Source organism: Camelus ferus, chromosome 15, assembly GCF_009834535.1.
Source record: "Camelus ferus isolate YT-003-E chromosome 15, BCGSAC_Cfer_1.0, whole genome shotgun sequence".
In the NCBI taxonomy this organism is placed as follows: Eukaryota; Metazoa; Chordata; class Mammalia; order Artiodactyla; family Camelidae; genus Camelus; species Camelus ferus.
In genome coordinates this window covers 16,511,271-16,529,523 of record NC_045710.1, presented here as the reverse complement: position 1 = coordinate 16,529,523, position 18,253 = coordinate 16,511,271, and the positions used below count along the sequence as shown (strand labels likewise).

The 18,253-nt window shown below is 40.1% G+C and overlaps 1 protein-coding gene across 7 annotated transcripts in view; it reads left to right on the top strand.

Annotated features, from left to right (window-relative positions):
- Nucleotides 1-18,253, top strand: part of ITSN2 (intersectin 2) — a 132,319-nt gene that overhangs the window by 100,823 nt on the left and 13,243 nt on the right. For 6 of the 7 annotated variants that reach the window (XR_004326180.1, XM_032497125.1, XM_032497129.1 and 3 more), the window contains 2 exons: nucleotides 15,171-15,292; nucleotides 17,784-17,890. Coding sequence is in view for 6 of the 7 variants with exons in the window: in XM_032497125.1 (XP_032353016.1) it covers nucleotides 15,171-15,292; nucleotides 17,784-17,890 (229 nt within the window). In the remaining variant the exon portion in view is untranslated. Of the gene's footprint in view, nucleotides 1-1,078; nucleotides 4,346-15,170; nucleotides 15,293-17,783; nucleotides 17,891-18,253 lie in introns of those variants that run through there. The other variant, XM_032497128.1, reaches the window with a different exon arrangement.

Sequence of the window (18,253 nt, the reverse complement as noted above, 5' to 3'; positions counted from 1 at the left end):
TCTTGGTAGTTACCTAGCCTTTCTTATATTTGACGGTATTAATAATTAGAGAATAAGCCATACTTGGAAATATTTGTTACCTTTATAAGATGGATGTCACTTTTGCCCATCCTTTTGATTTTTTTGTCTTTTTTTTAAAATAAAATACAGCATGATTTGTATCTTTATCATTCTTGTGAAATTATCTAAAAGCTTTAGCCTTTCATTTTAACTTAGCTTCTAAGAACATATAAATGGTAACCCAAAGATGAGATGTTTATGATTCATTGCAAGTGTTATGAATTTACTTTGTACTGTATCTATAATTTTGAAATATTAGTGCATTATTTTCACTCTAGAGCGTGTAAAGATAATTCTGATTTTGAGAGAAGACTTTCCTTTAGATAAAGCAACTGAATTTCCCGGTTTGGAGGTGGAATCCAGTTTTTTATGGTTTGATCATTCCCCAAAATATATCAGGGTTTTAGGAGAGGTAGTAAAGAAAATTATAACAATTTGGATTACCAAAATGAACAACCATTTTTAAACCCTGCTGATGGTTTGGCAGTTTTCAGTGCTGACTGGTTTATCTGATTAATTAGGAATACCTTAGGTGTCTTTCCTGGACCTGAGAGAGGAAAGTACTTTTCATACCTATTGGGTCTGGAAAATCTTTGGTTAAGTGATCCCTGGAGGCATTCCAGTATGTCATTACATTTGGCTTTTATAGTGTCTGCAATGTAAAGTGATAGTTTTCCAAATGTTTTGTTGTTGTTTATCTTGTTTCCCAGTGGTGGAACACTTTTTTCCAATTAAGTCTTATATAATAATGGCTATAAAGAATAGATAAAAGCTGTTCTAAAGGAAGAACAGCCAGGAGTGCAAGAGTATTAGAGTAGCGTATTAGACTGTAATTTGTGTTTCTGGAGCCCTTATAAATAGTATTTTCAATTTATTATGTAGTTAGGATATTTTTTCAAAGGTTGAGAATTTTAATAGTTCAAATTTGCTTAGTTGATGTTGCATGTAATTAGTCGAATTTTTTTCACCCACTTGATTTGCTTTATGTTCATTTTATTCCTCATTTTTCTTTTTATAGGACCCAATGTTGTCTTCCAGTGTGAAAGCACCCCAGAGACCCACTATCCAAGTTTGACTCTAGCGTGGAGGCAGGGCAGGCAGCCCTGATCAAATATCTCCTACACAATTCATTAACTTCGTTCGAATGTTAGAGCCACTTGTGATTATTTCTTTGTGTTTCTAATTTACAGTTAAAACTTATTTGTAACAAGTTAAAGGATAGTGGGTCTTTGTGTGGCTTTCCCTGCTGTTCACTCTGGCATCCTTTAGCTTTTTTCTTCCTTTTTAATTTGGTAATTGTAGGTCATTAGCATGCATATTGAGTTTGCCCTTAACATGGTGGGAGTTCAAACACACAAAGACCCACTATTTGCACAAACTATTCTCGCTGGTTTGGAATGGGCTGCCGTGCTTTTCTAATGTTATTGCAACATGTATATTCATTGCAGAATTCAGAATTGCTTATATTTTGCTGTTATGTTTGATCTAATCCTAATCACAGTGAGCTCTTAATTGGCTCAATACGCGATTTGTCCCCCAATAAGCACTGTTGATTATTCTAGTTTCTAATATGCCACTATGAGTACCAACATTTAAATTTTTTTAAGGCCAAGCATTGGATATATCCTTTTCTCTGTTTACTGTGTATTTTGGGGTGGGAGCAATAACACTTAGGGAGCTTTTGTTATTTCGTGGAAGAGGAAAGTTGCCTCCCCAGTGCTATTATGCAGAATGGGATGTATTTTATCTGTTTCAGTGGCCCAAGAATGAGCACTGTCCTGTGGGAGTTCCCTTGGGATCTCTGTGTGCTCTGGGCTCATGAAGATACTGCATCGTGTGCTGCAGTGGTTAGTTGTTGCTTTATTGATGACCTAAAAATGGATTATTTTTGAGGAATGAAAGGCTCCCATCATTGATCATGAGATATGAAACCTGCCCTATTTAGACAGAGCATTTATGTCTATACATTTGAGAGTCAGAATTCATGTTATCTATTTTAATTAGGTGACTACATGTCCAAGGTCACAAAAGGACACTAGTTGACGTTTTTCTTAATGTATTTAGTAAAGATCATGAGGAATCCTGAAGACTTTAAATGCCCCTGAAGCAGGCATACAGACTCTGTCTAGTTGGGAGTAGATTCAAGTGAAGGAAAGATGTGTGAGGAGCATTCCTCTATGTCCGAGAAGCTGCTTTGAGGCTAGAGGATTGGTTTACCATCCATATTCTCTGGCTAATACCTATTCTTCAACCACATTGGCTACTTTGGCATAGGATTTTACTTCTTTTCCTTGAGTGGAAGACACTTTAAAGATAATAAACATTGTTATAAACTAATAAATGTGAGAGTGCTTAGCTGAAACAAAAAAGAGTTTTAGTGGACAGTATTAAACTATATTTGAAAATCAATGAGAAGTTTATGCAATTTAAAATGTTTACAAACTGCAGTGCAATCTACTGTTTATGAATGTCCAAGTATTATCAGGAAAAGTGTACATACAATCAGAGTCTTTTTCCTCACAGAGTTCTTTAAGAAGAGTGAAATATGTTTTTATACCTCTGAGTTTAAGTTAGAGGCATATTTTGTGCAATATTTATGTTAATGTGCCTATACATTATGAAAGAGTGATTTCAGTCATACTTTGCCCAAATCATAACTTTACAACACTTGAGAAAGAATCAACGGTTTTAGTTAGAACTTTGCAAAGTTCAGATGTCTGTGCTCCAGAATACTTCACGTCATTGGGCTGTACGGTGGTGATATGTATGTGTGCTCCCTGAGGCAGGGATTTCTAGTTGTTAGAACACCTCAATTTTTGGCATCTGGCGTCATCATGATACTTTTATAAAATATGACATTAATAGGAAAGCAATAGTACCACTGTACAGGTGGCAGTCACTAAAGGGAACAGCACAAAGATTGAGTCCTTGTGAATTCAGCTGATCTTCCAAATTGTATGGATAACTTGGTCTTTCCTTTTATTTTCTGAACTCACTGCTTTTGCACCCATTAATTGGGTTCAGGTTAAAGGCAGTTACTTTAAATCCATTTTAAACCCTGAAGCTAGAAATTAGACCACTTAATTAGCTACATGATTTGGTACCACATTTTCTCTTTATAATTTTGAATTTGGGCTTATTTAGTACACTGATAAATTATTTCAAAGGTATTTTTATAGCTCAACGTGCTTCACTTTTACACTGATACAGATTATTAAGAATGACATTCAGATAGAGTTTAGTGTCTATAATCAACTTGAAAATAATATATTCATCAGGTACCTATGGACTAAATCACATAATGGCATATTTAAGCTGAGTGTCTGTCTGGAAAATAAATTTACTGTATTTACAGAAATAATGTCTTTGTTTAGGTATTTTTGTCTATATTTGAGAGGAAGCTTAAAGTAAAGGAAATGGTATGACATAATATAACCTGTCCTTAAAAAGCATGCAATCCTTTGCAATACCTCATATTCAGCCACGTATTTGCTCTCTTCCTTATTCAGTATGAGGCAGCTTTCAATTTGCTTAGAAAACCACATTAGAAGGAGTTTATCAGGAACGTAGAATTTTAGAATGGGAGCACAGCTGGATAAATCTGAACCCTGTAGCAGGTAAAGAATCAAAATACCTGTTTATTTTAAAATTACAACATGTGATAATCATTTTTAAAGTATGCGATTAAACTTGATGGGTTTTCCAGAAAAGAAAAAAATCAGTTCTAAGACCAAAGCTGATTTTTTAAGAAAATTTGAAGATTTAAATTAACCCTACTTGTTGTATAGTTTCCTCTAAAACTTTATCTGAAGGAGTCATTTAAAAATAATAAAGCTATTAAAACAATGTAACAGCTCTTCTAGTGTTTTAAAATATAATATGAAAACTGATAATTTAAAATAAAGACAGTGGGGGAAGGAAAAGTAGAGAAAGAAATGCCAAATCCACTCACTCCAAAGCTTTATTTGCCAGGTTTTCTTAGGATGAATTTTACCAAGTTATAAATTCTTGTAAATAGAAACTACAGTGGAAATCCTGAGACTTTTGCCTAAAGTGGCATTACTGGATGCTGCTGTGATGCTGCTGTAATGTCATGAATTGTTAAGTTGTTGCCGAATGCTGTTTTTTTGCCTTAAATTTTTATTTTGTGTCTTGAAAACTATAGTATTAAAGGTATTGAGATTGTGCAAATGCTGGGCACGCTTGGCATGAAGTAATCCGTTTTTATTTTTACAAATTGTAATATAACTATGCAAGTGTGTTTATTAAAAGGGCACAAACTACATTACTTGTATTGTGTATTTCTTTTGAAGCATCCTTTAAACCTTATTTTTAACTGTTTGTATGTAGTCCTGATTGAATTTCTTCAGAATTTCTCTTTTTCCTTAACATAGTCTCTGGGTACAGGATAGCAAATTGTTTTTTAGCCCAGGGAACAAAAGAAATTTTAAAGTGGTAAAGGTTGAGATATTTTGATCCAAGATAGGTAAGCATATGTATCTCAAAAGCAAAATAAATTTTGATCTGAAAGTGAAAGAAAATATAACCTGGGCTAGTAACAGACTGTAACATTCTTTATGATTTTTACTCCAACTTTTCCTCTAAAATGACTGGAAGGAATTTACAGATTAATACTCACTGCAAATGTAGAATAAGACATTTTTAGTACAAAATAAGAGTCTATATATAGTAAAAGAAACTGCAGTGGCTGCTTGGGGGCATCAGAGTGAAGCAGAGTGTTAAGTAATCAAGTTGGTGGTTTCACCTTGAGTGAAAAAAATATGTATCAAAATCCAACCCATCCATCAATGTCTTTCCAAAAAACTTTTCCTCGTCTTGGGAAGGTCATTCACCTAACATGTGTGGGGAATTTGCATAAGCAGATGCAGAGCACTAGGTGCTGAGAATATGAAAATGAGTGTCAGATGGTCCTGGCCTCAGGCAGTACCTACTCTGTGAGGGGAGCAGGCACATAAGCAGATCACTGTAAAACAGCATGCTGAGCACAGTAATATGTATTTACTGGGCACCAAGAGAGTACAGAGGAGGGAAAACCTAATTCAACTGTAGATTGGTGTGTTAGAGAAGACTTCCTGGAGGAGGCAACTGCCAGATCCATAGAAGTAGGAGGAAGCCAAGTTGGAGAGTGGGACGTGGAGAGGACGACGGAGACAAGCAGCAGCCCGGGTGGAGGAGGAGAGGTGCGAGTGTAAGCAGTTCAATCTTGCTGGAGAGGATGTGGAAAGCCAGGGACACTGCAAGTTGAGGTTTGAGAAGCAGACGAAGGGCTAAACCAGGGTTTCCCTGGCTTGGCTGCTCAGTGGAAGCACCTGGGGAGCTTTAAAACGCTGTTGATGCCTGAGTCCCGATTTAAATGGCCTGCAGTGCAGCCTGGGCGTGGGGATTTTTCAGAGCTCCCCAGATGATTCTGATATGAAGCCAAGGTGGAGAAAAAGTGATGAGACAGAGTTAAGAATTATTTCTGAGGGGAAATTGGCAGGAGCAGGGAATTGTTGGGATGTGTGGGCAGGTGAGGGATCAGTTTGATTCCCAGGTTTGTGTCCTGGGGACAGGGTGGAATCATGATGCCACCAGCTACAGTGAAGAATCAGAGTTGGGGGAAGAAGATGAGTGCAGTTTTGACTACAGAGCACCTGTGGGACATCCAGACAGACTCGTCTAGCAGGTAGTCAGATATAATTAGGATACACAGCATCAGATGGACATCAGCTGGTGGCATGAATGCATATTGATGGTTTTTGAGCCAGTGAGAGTAAATGAGATGACTTGGGGAGAAAATCAGACCTTTGAGAGTATCAGCAGTAAAGTGTTGGGGAGTGAAAGGAACCCCTGAAGACAGGAAACAAAGGTTCTAGGAGGAGAAAGATCGTTGTGCTATTATTGCCACCATTTTAATAAAATAATGAAGTTATAGCTGTAAAACCATCTCTCATGCCAGTAAAAAAAGATGAAAAGTGCTCTTTATTGAGTACTTACTGATCTGGATACCTTTCTAAGGTCCTCAGATACATTACCTCATTATATTTTCTTTTTATAGGTATAGAAGTTAAAACAGGGCTTAAGTAGCTTGTTCAGGGTTACACAGATAGTGGTAGAGCTGGGTTCAAACCCAAGTGGTCTGGCTCCAGAATCTATGCTCTTAACCTCTACACTGGAGTTCTAATATCGCCACCGTTTTCATAATAATGAAGTTCCTGCAGTACAACTACCGTTGAACCAATGAAAAGACAAAGAGGAAAAATCAGATGCTGCACAGTGTTTTCTGTATGTAGAAAGTATACACTGAGAAGACATAAGGAGGCAAGGACTGAAAATAATAAACAAGGACAAGAATCTCTAAGAAGAGTATCCAAAAGGTTAAAGCTGAACAGAATCACTTTTTTTGGTAACAGCCTTATTGACATAATTTAAATTCCACACAGTTCCCCCAAGTATACAATTCCGTGCTTTTTAGTATATTTAGAGTTAAACAAGCATTACCACAATCAATTATAGAACATTTTCTTCTCCTCAAGAAGAAACCCTGTACCCATTAGTTACACCCTCCTATCTTCCTATGCACCCTACATCCCCCACAGCCCTAGGCAACCACTAATCTATGTTCTGTCTCCCAGCCTGTTCTGGACATTCATTAATGTGTGAGGTTTTTGTGATTGGCTTATTTCACTTAGCATAATGTTTTCAAGGTACATTATGCTGTAGCATGTTATCAGTACTTTATTCCTTTTATGACCAAATAATATTCCATTGTATGGACAGACCACATTTTATTTATCCATTTATTAATTGACAGACATTTTGGTTTCCACTTTTTGGCTATCATGAATAATGCTGCTAGGTACATTTGCATATAAGTTCTGTGTGAACATATATCTTCATTTCTCTTGGGTATATACCTAGGAATGAAATTGCTGGGTCAAGTGTTTAACTTTCTGGGGAACTGGGAGACTGTTTTCCAAAGTGGCTGTACCATTTTATATCCCAACCAGTCATGTGCAGGGGTCTCTGTTTCTCCACATTCTCACCAGCACTTGTTATTATCTGACTTTTTGTTAAAGCCATTCTTGTGGGTGTGAATTGACAGCTTGTGGCTTTGATTTACATCTCCCCCATGACTAATGATGTTGAGCATCTTTTCATGTGCTTGTGGACCATCTGTACATCTTCTCTGGAGAAATATATATTCAGATCCTTTGCCTATTTTAAAAGTAATTTCTCTTCATAATCACTTTTAAAACTTTATCTGAAACAGGAACAACAAGTTATGAAAGATGTGCTTGAGGTGTCTTAATGCTGTTGTCAAAGGCAAAATCACTTAGAGTGATACAATCAAAAAGGGATAAAATGAGTGTAGTGGGAAGTCCAGTGGGAGGGCTGCTTTGAGTTGTGGCTCTTTGAGCTCACCCCTGTGAGCCTTAGTCTCATCTGTATGATAAAGATAGTAATAACTGTATTACAGATGAGACTTAAGAGATTTATGAAACACTAGTTCAGTGTCTAACACACAGATACTAGAAATAACAGTTAACATTTACTAAGCACTTGCTGTGTACTAAGTGATGGACTAAACATTTGGGTGTGTGTCTGGGTTAGTGAGTGATGGAGTTAGAACTTGAGTCCAGATCTGACTCCAAAGCTCATGCTCTTAGTTGCTGTTACTGTAAATCACAAAAGTAGAACAATCATCATTTAAATTCCAAGATGAGAGAAAAAGAGGTAACTGCTTTAAATGAATTCAGGCTGGGTACTGGGAGGACCTGCTACTGGGGTCCCTGTGTCACCAGTGTCATCTGTTAACCACCATGAAATCAGAGTCAGGCAGTGCTATAGTATTAGTGTGTCTTAAACTTAGCAGTTTGGGGCATAGTATCCAATTATGCAATCATAAACAAGTTGGAAAATATAGGTTGTATAATCATACCATCAGGGAAAAGTAGAGGTGTAGCAGTCTGTTTAGTAATACTGAGAAAAAACATACATGCATATGATAGCCCTGTTGCCCCAAGTCGGTACTGTAGTGATGGGCGTACGGATACAGAGTGCTAAAAGACAGAAAGCGCACCCAGTTTGGTCATCCGGATTTACTGTTAAAATCTCGTCTCTTCACTGAGCTTAAACCCAGTGAGACTGAAAGCCATTATGTGATACTCTGGCCGCTTAACTTGGGCACACAGAGAATAGCATTGTTCTGTGGTGTTGCTCTCCTCAGAATGGCAAGGACCTTTCTGGGACTTGATGACATAATCTGAACAAGCCCTCTTTGTATCAGTCGTCACAAATTGTCTTTTGTCCTTCACCTTTTGGAACCTTCGAAGATCTCTCTCCTCTCCTTTCTAAGCTATCTCGTTTGCTTGCTTGCACTGTAATTTAGAACAGTGAGACACAGTTTTCATAACTGTTACTCATTAGTCATAATTTGGCTCTCAATCTCCACGTCCTAACACAAGTGTGGGGGGTCTTGTGGCTCAGCCCACCACCAATTATTCCTCCAGGAACTTTGACCTGCTAGTAGACATGATCTCTCATTTTTCCACCTTCCCATTCTTCCTGACTACCAGGAAAAACTTACTAGAAAGTTTTCACCATTCTCTCTGACCACCTATGGCTAATATTGATGTACTGTCTCCTGCAGCTCAGAGTTTATCTTCACATCCCATTCTATAAATACTTGTTAAAGACCTAGTGTATGTCAGACACTAGGGACATAGCAGATTATAAAATAGACAAAAATTCCTGCCTTCTTGGAGCTGACATTTGAGGAGGGTAGGACAGAAAACAAAACGAATAAATATGTAGTGTCTTAGTAAAATAAAGCAGATTAGGGAAAGAAAGTCCTGGATAGGGAGAAGGCGGATCCAGAGGAATTCCAGTTTCAAACAAGCTACTCAGATAAAGCTGCTCTGAAATGGTGGCATGTGAGCAAAGACTTGAAGGACATGAGGGATATCTGGGGGAAGCCATGGGATACCTGGAAGATCATTCTAGGCAGAGGAAACAGCACGTGCAACATGCAAGGAGCATGCCTGTAATCCTTGAGGAACAGCACGGGGGCCAGTGTGGCTAGAACGAGGGAGGAGCGAAAGGAGGAGGAAGCAAGGACAGAGGGGTATCCAGGGAGGAGACGGAGACTGCTTCATTTCCTGTGGGCTGATTGTAAAACCTCCGTTAGCTCAGAGTGAGAAGAACCCATTGAAGGGTTTTGATCAAAGGAGGGACATGATCTGGTATGTATTAACAGGATAGCTCTGACTTGTTAGATTCAAGTAGGAGTTGTGAGGAGAGAGGTCAGAGGTAAGAGACCTATTAGGAGCTGTAGTTCAGCAGTCCAGGTGAAAGATGGTGGTGGCTTGGATCAGAATGACAGTGGTGGATGAGGTGAGAAGTGGTCAGATTATGGGTACATTTTGAAGATAGAGCCACAGGTAGACTAAATGTAGGATGTGAGAAGAAGAAAAATATCAAGGATGTCTCCAAAGGTCTCAGCTTGAGCAGCCAGAGAGGTGGAACTGCCATTAACCGAGCTGAAACATAATGAAGTAGGAACAAGATTACGAGTTTGGTTATAGATATCTTACCATCACTCACCTTTGAGATATCCAGTGCAGATACTGGGAGGCAGTGGAACGTGTGGTGGTATTCAGAGCAGCTGTTCAGGCCAGAGTATAAATTTGGGAGTTATCTAAAGTCATGAGACTGGACGAGATCACCAAGAGAAGAGCTCCAAGGACTGAGCCTTAGGGTTCCAAAGTTAAGTCTGGGGAGATGAGGAAGAACCAGAGAAGGAGACTGAGAAGGACTGACCAGTGAGGGAGGAGGATATGAGGTGAGGTGGTGACCTAGAAGCCAAGTGAAAAAGGATTTTAAAGAGGAGGGGAGTGATCAGCTGTCACAAATGCTAGTGATCAGTCAAGTAAAATGGGGTACCTTTTGCTAAAGGAGGAAGCTACCTGGGGCTTTTAGGAAGCTCTTAAATTAAAACATTTGAAAATAATTTTAATGTATAATTTTCCAGTTATATTCATTTATTTTTTAAATTTATTTTTTATTGAAGTACAGTCAGCTACAATATGTCAATTTCTAGTGTACAGCACAATGTCTCAGTCATATATATATACATACATACATTCACTTTCATATTCTTTTCCATTAAAGGTTATTACAAGCTATTGAATATAGTTCCCTATGCTATACAGAAGAAACTTGTTTTTTTTTTAATCTATCTTTATATATAGCGGCTAACATTTGCAAATCTCAAACTCCAAAATTCATCCCTCCCACTCCCTTTCCCCCAGTAACCATAAGATTGTTTGCTATGTCTATGAGTCTGTTTCTATTTTGTAGATGAGTTCATTGGTGTCTTCTTTTTCTCTTTTTTTTAGGTTTCACATATGAGTGATATCATATGGTATTTTTCTTTCTCTTTCTGGCTTACTTCACTTAGAATGACGATCTCTAGGTCCATCCATGTTGCTGCAAATGGCATTATTTTATTCTTTTTCATGGCTGAGTAGTCCAGTTATATTCAGTTAATGTTTTTACATAGTAATATAGACTCTTTGGTATTTCTTGAAGTTAATTCTGGTGTTTTAAAAGAATGTGTATTCTCTTGTTTATATGTTCATTACAGGAGGCCTGTTAATAGTGTTCAAATCTTTCATATTCTTACTAATTTTCATTGAGTTATATTAAAATCTACCACTTTACTTATAAATTTATTAATTTTTCTTTTTTCTTTATTTTTTGCAGGAGGTAATTCTGTCACTTTTTTATTTTACACTTTGAGGCTCTTCTGTTAGTTGTAAACAATATAAGAATTATATTTTCACGAATAGTTTATGATACCATCTTTTACAGATCCTTGACGGCCTAATTTGTCTATTGCTAATAAATCCTCCCCAACTGCTCTTTTATACTTTTCATTTGTATAGTTTTTTCCAGTCCTTTAGTTCTAATATATCTATAGCCTTTTGTATCAGGGGTCTTTATAAACAGCATCTAGCTGAATTTTTTTTTTTGTGCAATCTAGAATCTTTCTTTTAACTGACTGATTTAAGATCGATTTAAGCCATTTACATTTATTGAAACTATTTAAGACTTTTCTTTATATCTATCCTATTCAATATTTTCTATTTATCATGCATTTTCTTTGCTTCTTTTTAAAAAATTCACACTGAATTTATCCCATCAACTTAGTCATTATTATTATTGTTATTTTATACTGTCAATAATTTTTTCACATAATTACTAGTATTTTCCTCATCATTCCTTTCTCTCTCTCTCTTTTTTTTTTCTACTACTTAGCATCTCTTTTTTTTCCTTTTTATTCAGTTTCTTTTCTTCCCAAAGTACATCTCTTAGTGAGTCTTTTATTCACATCTATCAAGTGGTAAATGCTCTCAAACTTTGCCTGAAAATGCCTTTATTTCTCCCTCTATTTCTTCATGAACAATAGCAGAATTAGAGGTCTAGTCTGATAGTTATTTTTCCTCAGCAGCTCCCATTGTTGGGTTGAGTTGTGTGTAGCCAGTCTGATTGCTGTGTAAGTGTAGTTATTCTGCTTTTTTCCTTCTATTTTAACATTTTTTTTTCTCCTTGGTGTTTTGCAGTCTAGGTATAAATTTATTTTTTTATTTTTTCCCTAATCAGGAGTGATTGTTCATCCTGCATCTGTAGAGTTGTATGTTTCATCAAGTCTAAAAAATTCTCAGTCATTATAATCTCAAAGTTATTTCTTCCCATCTTTTCTATTCTCCCCTCCTAGACTCCTGTTAGATGTACGTTGGACCTTGTCATTCCATCCTCCATAGCTTTTAACCTTCATTTTGTGTTTTCCATCTTTGTCTTTCTGGGCTGCATCCTAAGTAATTTCTTCAGCTTTGTTTTCAGATTTACTAATTGTTCCCGTAGATGTGTTTGATCTGCCATTTCATCTATTAATTTATTATTTCCATGATAACATTTACTTTTTCATTTGTTTCTTTTTCAAATCTCCCTGTCAGTTTTTGTAGATTCTGCTTAGGATTTCAAGTTCTTTATATATGTCTTGAGTTATTTTAAATATAAATGTTTTATATCTCCTTTTGTTCTGTATTTTGTTCTCTTATGTTCTTGGGGTTCTAATCCTCATTTTTTAATGAATAGTGGATCATTCCTTGTTTTTTGTAATTTTTTACTTTGAACTCACCTTTAGTGAGACTTGGTTTTTCTATGGAAATCCTGTGGAACCAAGATTGTGAGAGTGACCCTACAGACCAGCTGTACATTTTCTTTGGCCAAGCACCTTGAAGGTATCACCAGCCAGGGACCCATTTTTTTTGTAATAATTCATTTGTTCAGGGATTTTTGAACTCCAAATTTATGTGAGATGCAGCCCCAGCAATTCTATTCTTTACCCAGCAAGCACTAAAAAGCTTTCTCGTCATCTCACTGCTCTGGCAGTAAGATTCTTTTCCTAATTCACCCTGTAGTGTTCAATCTCCCGCCGGAGCCTCCCCTCATTAGCCAAACCCAGGCATAAGTCAACTAAGAAAAGGTTTACGAAAGTACCCTTTGGGGTTGGCCTCCTTGCAGTATGGAGCAGAGCAGGAGAAAGGTGAGAAATGGTTCTGGGGACAACACAGTAGTCTTCCATTTGACAAATATTTCCTGACCTCCTTGGTCAAAACACTGTTAAGTTTGATGTTATAGACTGGGTTAGACACAGTCCCTAACCTCCACAGGGAGAGGTGGACATACTAACTCGATACAGATGAACTACAATACCAGTTACATTATGTGAAGTATTAAAATACAGATGCAAACCAGAACCATGGCAGCACAAAGAGAGGGATTCTGGGAGTAAGTGAAACAGGGGATTGGAAAGGTTTCCCCAGAGCAGGATCATGTGAGCAGCACCTTGAAGGGGTAGTGAGATGGCCTCTGTGCAGAGAAGGGCCATGGACAGAGGAAATGACGAGAACAGGACCAGCCAAGCTGCGAACAGAGTGTATAGCACCTCGTGAGGACTGAGCCCAGGCGAGGATGGCTAACAATGTGGTCTGCACAGGCAAAGGCAGGCTGCTGCTGGATTATGGAGTCTCTGGAGCCCTGTGCTACCAAGCTAGGACTTCATTCTGCAAAAATCAGAAGCCACTGAACATTTTGTCAGGGAAAGAACATAATAAAAAACATAGCGGCAGGCAGGAGCTGTTCAGTATAAATACAGCGTTAAGTCACAAATACAACCCCATATGTAATTTAAAATTTTCCAGCAGCCACAGTTTAAAAAGTAAAAAGAAACAGATGGAATTCATTTTAATAATTTTTTTTTTACTTAACCCAGCATTATCCAGAATGTTATCCTTTCCAATATGTAATCAGTATAATAATTTTTATACTGATGCCTTATTTTACATTCTGGGCTTTTTGTATGAGGTCTTTGAAATCCAGTGTGTATTTGACACTTACCGTACTTCTCTGTTTGGACTAGTCACGGTTTCAGTGCTCAGTCGTCACAATGTTGCTCATGGCTACCAGATTGGATGGGGCAGGTGTAGAGGATGGCAAAGAGGTGTATTCTATCCACAATCCCTAATTCCTCAGTTCTCAAAAGATTCACTCTCCCTCCCCTTAAAACAGAGGGTTCTTTGATCAAATAAGTGTTGGGAACTCTGGGTTCACTCAAATGAAATGTTTCTCTAGAGCAGGGTTTCTCAGAGCCTAGTATGCTGGTGTGCCTTGTGACCCTACCAGACAAATGCAGTCTGCAGCATTGTCCAAATTCATTTGACCTTGCAGGTCAGGAATGCCAGGAACACATTTTACATTTGCTGGATTATGGGGAGCAGAGAGCCTGAGGGCAGGCAGAGGAAGAAATGCAGAAGGGAACATCAGGAAGAGGAGAGGGACAAATGCCAAGTGTTGGAAGAAGCGGCTCATCAGAAGTGCCAGAGCTGCGGCAGGTGCAGGAGGATGCAAGCTCCGGAGGGGTCGCTGATTTGGCAATTCCAGGGTCCTCATTACCTTCACAAAAGCAGTGTCAGTGCAGTGGTGGGACAGAACCAGTGTGCCCTAAGTTGGAGAAGTGACAGGGAGAGCTGGGGGTGGGGGTGCATGAGTGTCAGACCTCTCTAGAGAGACCAGAGATGGGGTGTTTGAGGAGGGAGCAGGGTTGAAGGAAGGGTATTTGTTTGTTTTAAATATTGGGTAGGAGGGACACATAGCTATGTTCATAGTGAAGGAGCCAGTGAAGCCTGAAAGTGAAAGTGTGAAGAGCAGGGAAGGGTCCTGCAAGAGAGGGAGGGCTGGGGATGCTGATTTGAGGAAGTAGTAGGATCCCCTCACCAGTTCTTTGTTCTGGGGGTCAAGGCAGTGGTCCTGCTGGGAACTGCTGGGTCCTGGGGACTTGAGGTTTCCTGACTGGGCACTTTATTTTAAGAAATCTAGAGAAATGTTTCTCAGATATTTTTTAAACAGGGGCTCACAGTAGGAGATACATTCTACATCCTCAAATACATACCTAACTAAAAATTTTCACAGAACAATAGTTACCAATTCTGTGTACGTGACCGTTTCTTTCTTTATTTGCTTTATTTTGTTTTTTTCCTTTTTTTAAAATTAAAGTATATTTGATTTACAATATTTTATTTTGCTTTTAACACTGGGCCTAACCAGCGTTTTTTTAAATCTCAACTGATATAATGACCCACGGATAGCTCATGCCCGGCAGTATGGAAAACACTGGTCTCAAGCATTTGATGCACTTAATCGTTACGATACTTTGGAAACGTCTTGAGATGATGATAGCGTAGATTCTTCACAAGCTCCGCAGAGTTCTGATCTGTAAGGCCATTTCTGGAAATCCTTCTGTCATTACATATTTGGAAAAGAAATTTGGACCTCATTGAGCTGTGCCAGGCGTTGCTCGTTTGCGGCCAGTGGTTAAGCCGGCTTCCACAGGTGCATGCTGCTCGAGAAGCCCCGGTGCCCTTCCAGGGGCCACGAGGGTCTTCCCAGGGAACTTTTGAAGACCCAGCACATCGCTGATAGAAGTTTGTTTCCTCCAAGGAGGAGAAACTAGTATTTTGAAAGTCTACCCTGTTTTTCCACAGGGTGTGCTGACCTCCACACCCTGGACACCATGCAGCCCGTGGAGAGGAAGAGGCAGGGCTACATTCACGAGCTGATTGAGACTGAAGAGCGGTACGTGGACGACCTTCAGCTCGTCGTGGAGGTGAGGGGTGCACTCTGCGGCTGCTCAGGGGTGGGGTGGTCTCACAGTGACACATCACCCCCAACAGTGAGCTCACCGGTAGTGATGGGCGCCCTCACACCCTCAGAGCCTTCCTCTGCCCGTTGGAAAGGCCGTGAAGTTGTCAAGTCCTTCTCCCAGATTAGGTAATTCAGAGGGAAGAGAGAGAGAGAAGGCACTCAGTGCCTCAGTCAGATGGTCAAGGCCCCGTGGAGGAGGGAACAGGGTAGGGAGTAGGTGGGGGGGTTCTGAAGCAGACTTCTCTGCCTCCGACTTTCCTCTGACTATATTACACTGCTGTTCTGACACCCAACATTTTCATCAACTTTATTTCCAAAGGAATTTATGAGGCAGTGAGAGTATTCACCTAACATTTGTATCAATTTGGAAGACCAAATAGCATACTGTAAGGTATTTCCCAAATCTCATATATTTACTGTTTGTGTTTGTGCCTGTTAATGTTACAAGTGACTCCTAAGCCAACAAGAGCTGTTAGAGTAGCACTGTTACATGATCTGTGTTTGAATAAACAAAGTCAGACTTTATACTTCTGTTAATGCTTTAGTTTTCCATGACTTTTGGTTCCCATGAAATGCGTGAACGCCCTCAGATGAGACCAGTTTAAAACAAAAACAAACAAACAAAAAACACTTAAAGAGCACAGGTGTCCCCACCAGGCCCAACAGATGCACCGTCTACCTGGCTGGGATGTCCACAGCACAGGGAGCAGAGGCCAGGCCTGCGTCTGCCCAGGAAGGCCACCCCCGCCCCATTCTCTACCCCGGATGCAGGCAGGGTCTCTGGACACAGTACCCCGCTTCCTCTCCCACGTGTGCTCTGCCGCCCTTCCCGGTTGATAGCGTTCACTTTCCCCAAGGCTGTAAGCTCCAGAGGGCAGAGATTGGGTGTCCTTCACCCTTCATGCCCAGCACTTGGCCTGGCCCTTTACGGCCTTCCCAGCAGTACTGAATTTATGGGTGTTTGTGTCTGTACTTCTCTGACCAGGACAGATGGCCTGGAAGAAAAGCTCACCTGTTTTTTTATATTAACCCTTACAAGTGTCAGCCCTGCTGCTGCCCAGATTCCAGTCCTAAGGGACTGAAAATGGATGTGGAGGCACCTCTCTGACCAGCACAGAAGGTGAACAGGGGCCAGGTGCCTGCCCTGTTTCAGACTGGTCTCTTAACCACTTGGGCCTCAGCTAGTCCCCCTCTGCCCACCTCATAAGACACTGAGTGGTGAGGCATCACGTTGGGGTCAGGGGGTTAGGCTGAAAAGCACTGTCCATAGGCAGGGGCCTCTCATTCCGATTCCCTTGGAGGTCCCCAGAGGACCTGACCCCTGTATCCTCTGCGTACCTCACTGAGGTTGGTGCCAAGCAGATAATAGAACGAATAAATAGAGTAATGTAAATATGTAAATCACGCAGCAAATGACAAGCCAGACAAGCAGATGCTCTTCCTGTCCTTTGGCAGCAACCCCAGAGCAAACTGGCCATCCTTCCAGGGCGCTCTCTCATAGGAGTGTCCACACATCTTCAATCTGATTCTGGATCTGTAGAGGTTTAGAAGTGTCATTTCATAGCACTTTTATCTGAATTATTTGAATCCACGTTCAACTCAACGCGGTAAACATTAATTAAAAACGATTTTAACAGAGAGTAACGTCATGTGTATTTTGGGGAGATGACACATGAGCAGGTCGTCTCACATGACTTCACTACTTCCTTAAGGCTTGTAAAGTCATTCCCTAGTTGTTCAGTGGAAACTTGGACTTAGAATGAAAAAGACTTGAGTTTTAGTTCTGGCTCCTCCGTATTCTAGCTTTGTGACCTGGAGCCCATCACTCTCTCAGCCTTTATTTCTTCATGGGTCAGTTGGGAATAATACCTGACTTAGTATGACCTACATTGTCATGAGATTAATTGAGAAACCCACACACGTGCGCGCACACACACACAAGCGTGTGCATGTACGTGCGTGTCAGAGCTCCATGAAGTCTCCTTCAGTCAGCCAGCCTCTGAGGTCCACACGGCTTGGTGGTCAGACTTGGGGGTAGGGTGAGTCATCTCTGTTCCTTTTGCTGCACTTCTCACAAACTGCTTCCAGAACACGGAGGTGCCCCACCTGACAGCAGTCCTGCGGGCCCTTCCCGCGTGTCGGGGCTTTATGCCCGGGGTTTATTTCACCTGTATAGCTCCCAGGACACACGTGTGAGGTAGGTGTGAAGTAGGTGTGGGGTAGGTGTGAGACTCTCCTCTTGATGAGACTGCTGGATTCAGTCCTCACAATCAGCCCTGATAGGAGCCGAAGTAGCAAAAAATAGGGAAACTATGCAATTTGAAATTTAACAGTCACGATATTTATTAGTGCCATGATCTTAGTTTCTGCATGTGCCGGTCCTGTGTCATTTAGCCCACACAGGCTGTGTACTGCACTTAAGCTGACTTCTTTCTCTTGTGTTCTGAATTTAGGTTTTTCAGAAGCGGATGGCGGAGCCAGGTTTCCTCACCGAAGGAGAAATGGCCTTGATCTTTGTTAACTGGAAGGAGCTCATTATGTCTAACACGAAGCTGCTGAAGTGAGTCAGCGTCGCCCGTCACTACAGCGGGCACCCCCCGCCCAGGACCGAGATCTCACCTCACTCGGCAGCCGGGGCCGCTTAACAGACAGCTGTCACTGTTTTTTGTTCCCTCAGGCTTTTTATTTTATTATTATTTTATGAAATGCTCTCTAACTGTAAAATGCATAATTATTGAAGTAAAGAAAAATAACAATAAGAAAATACTTGATTAAGCTAAGAAAAAATTAAATCATTAAACAATACATTAACATATGATTCCAGAATATGCTGGACTCTGTATCAGATGGAGTCAGGAGAGAAGCTGCAGTTCGTGGCCCCAAAATGACTGGCTGGCCTGGCAGTCTCCTAAGTCCAGTGTGA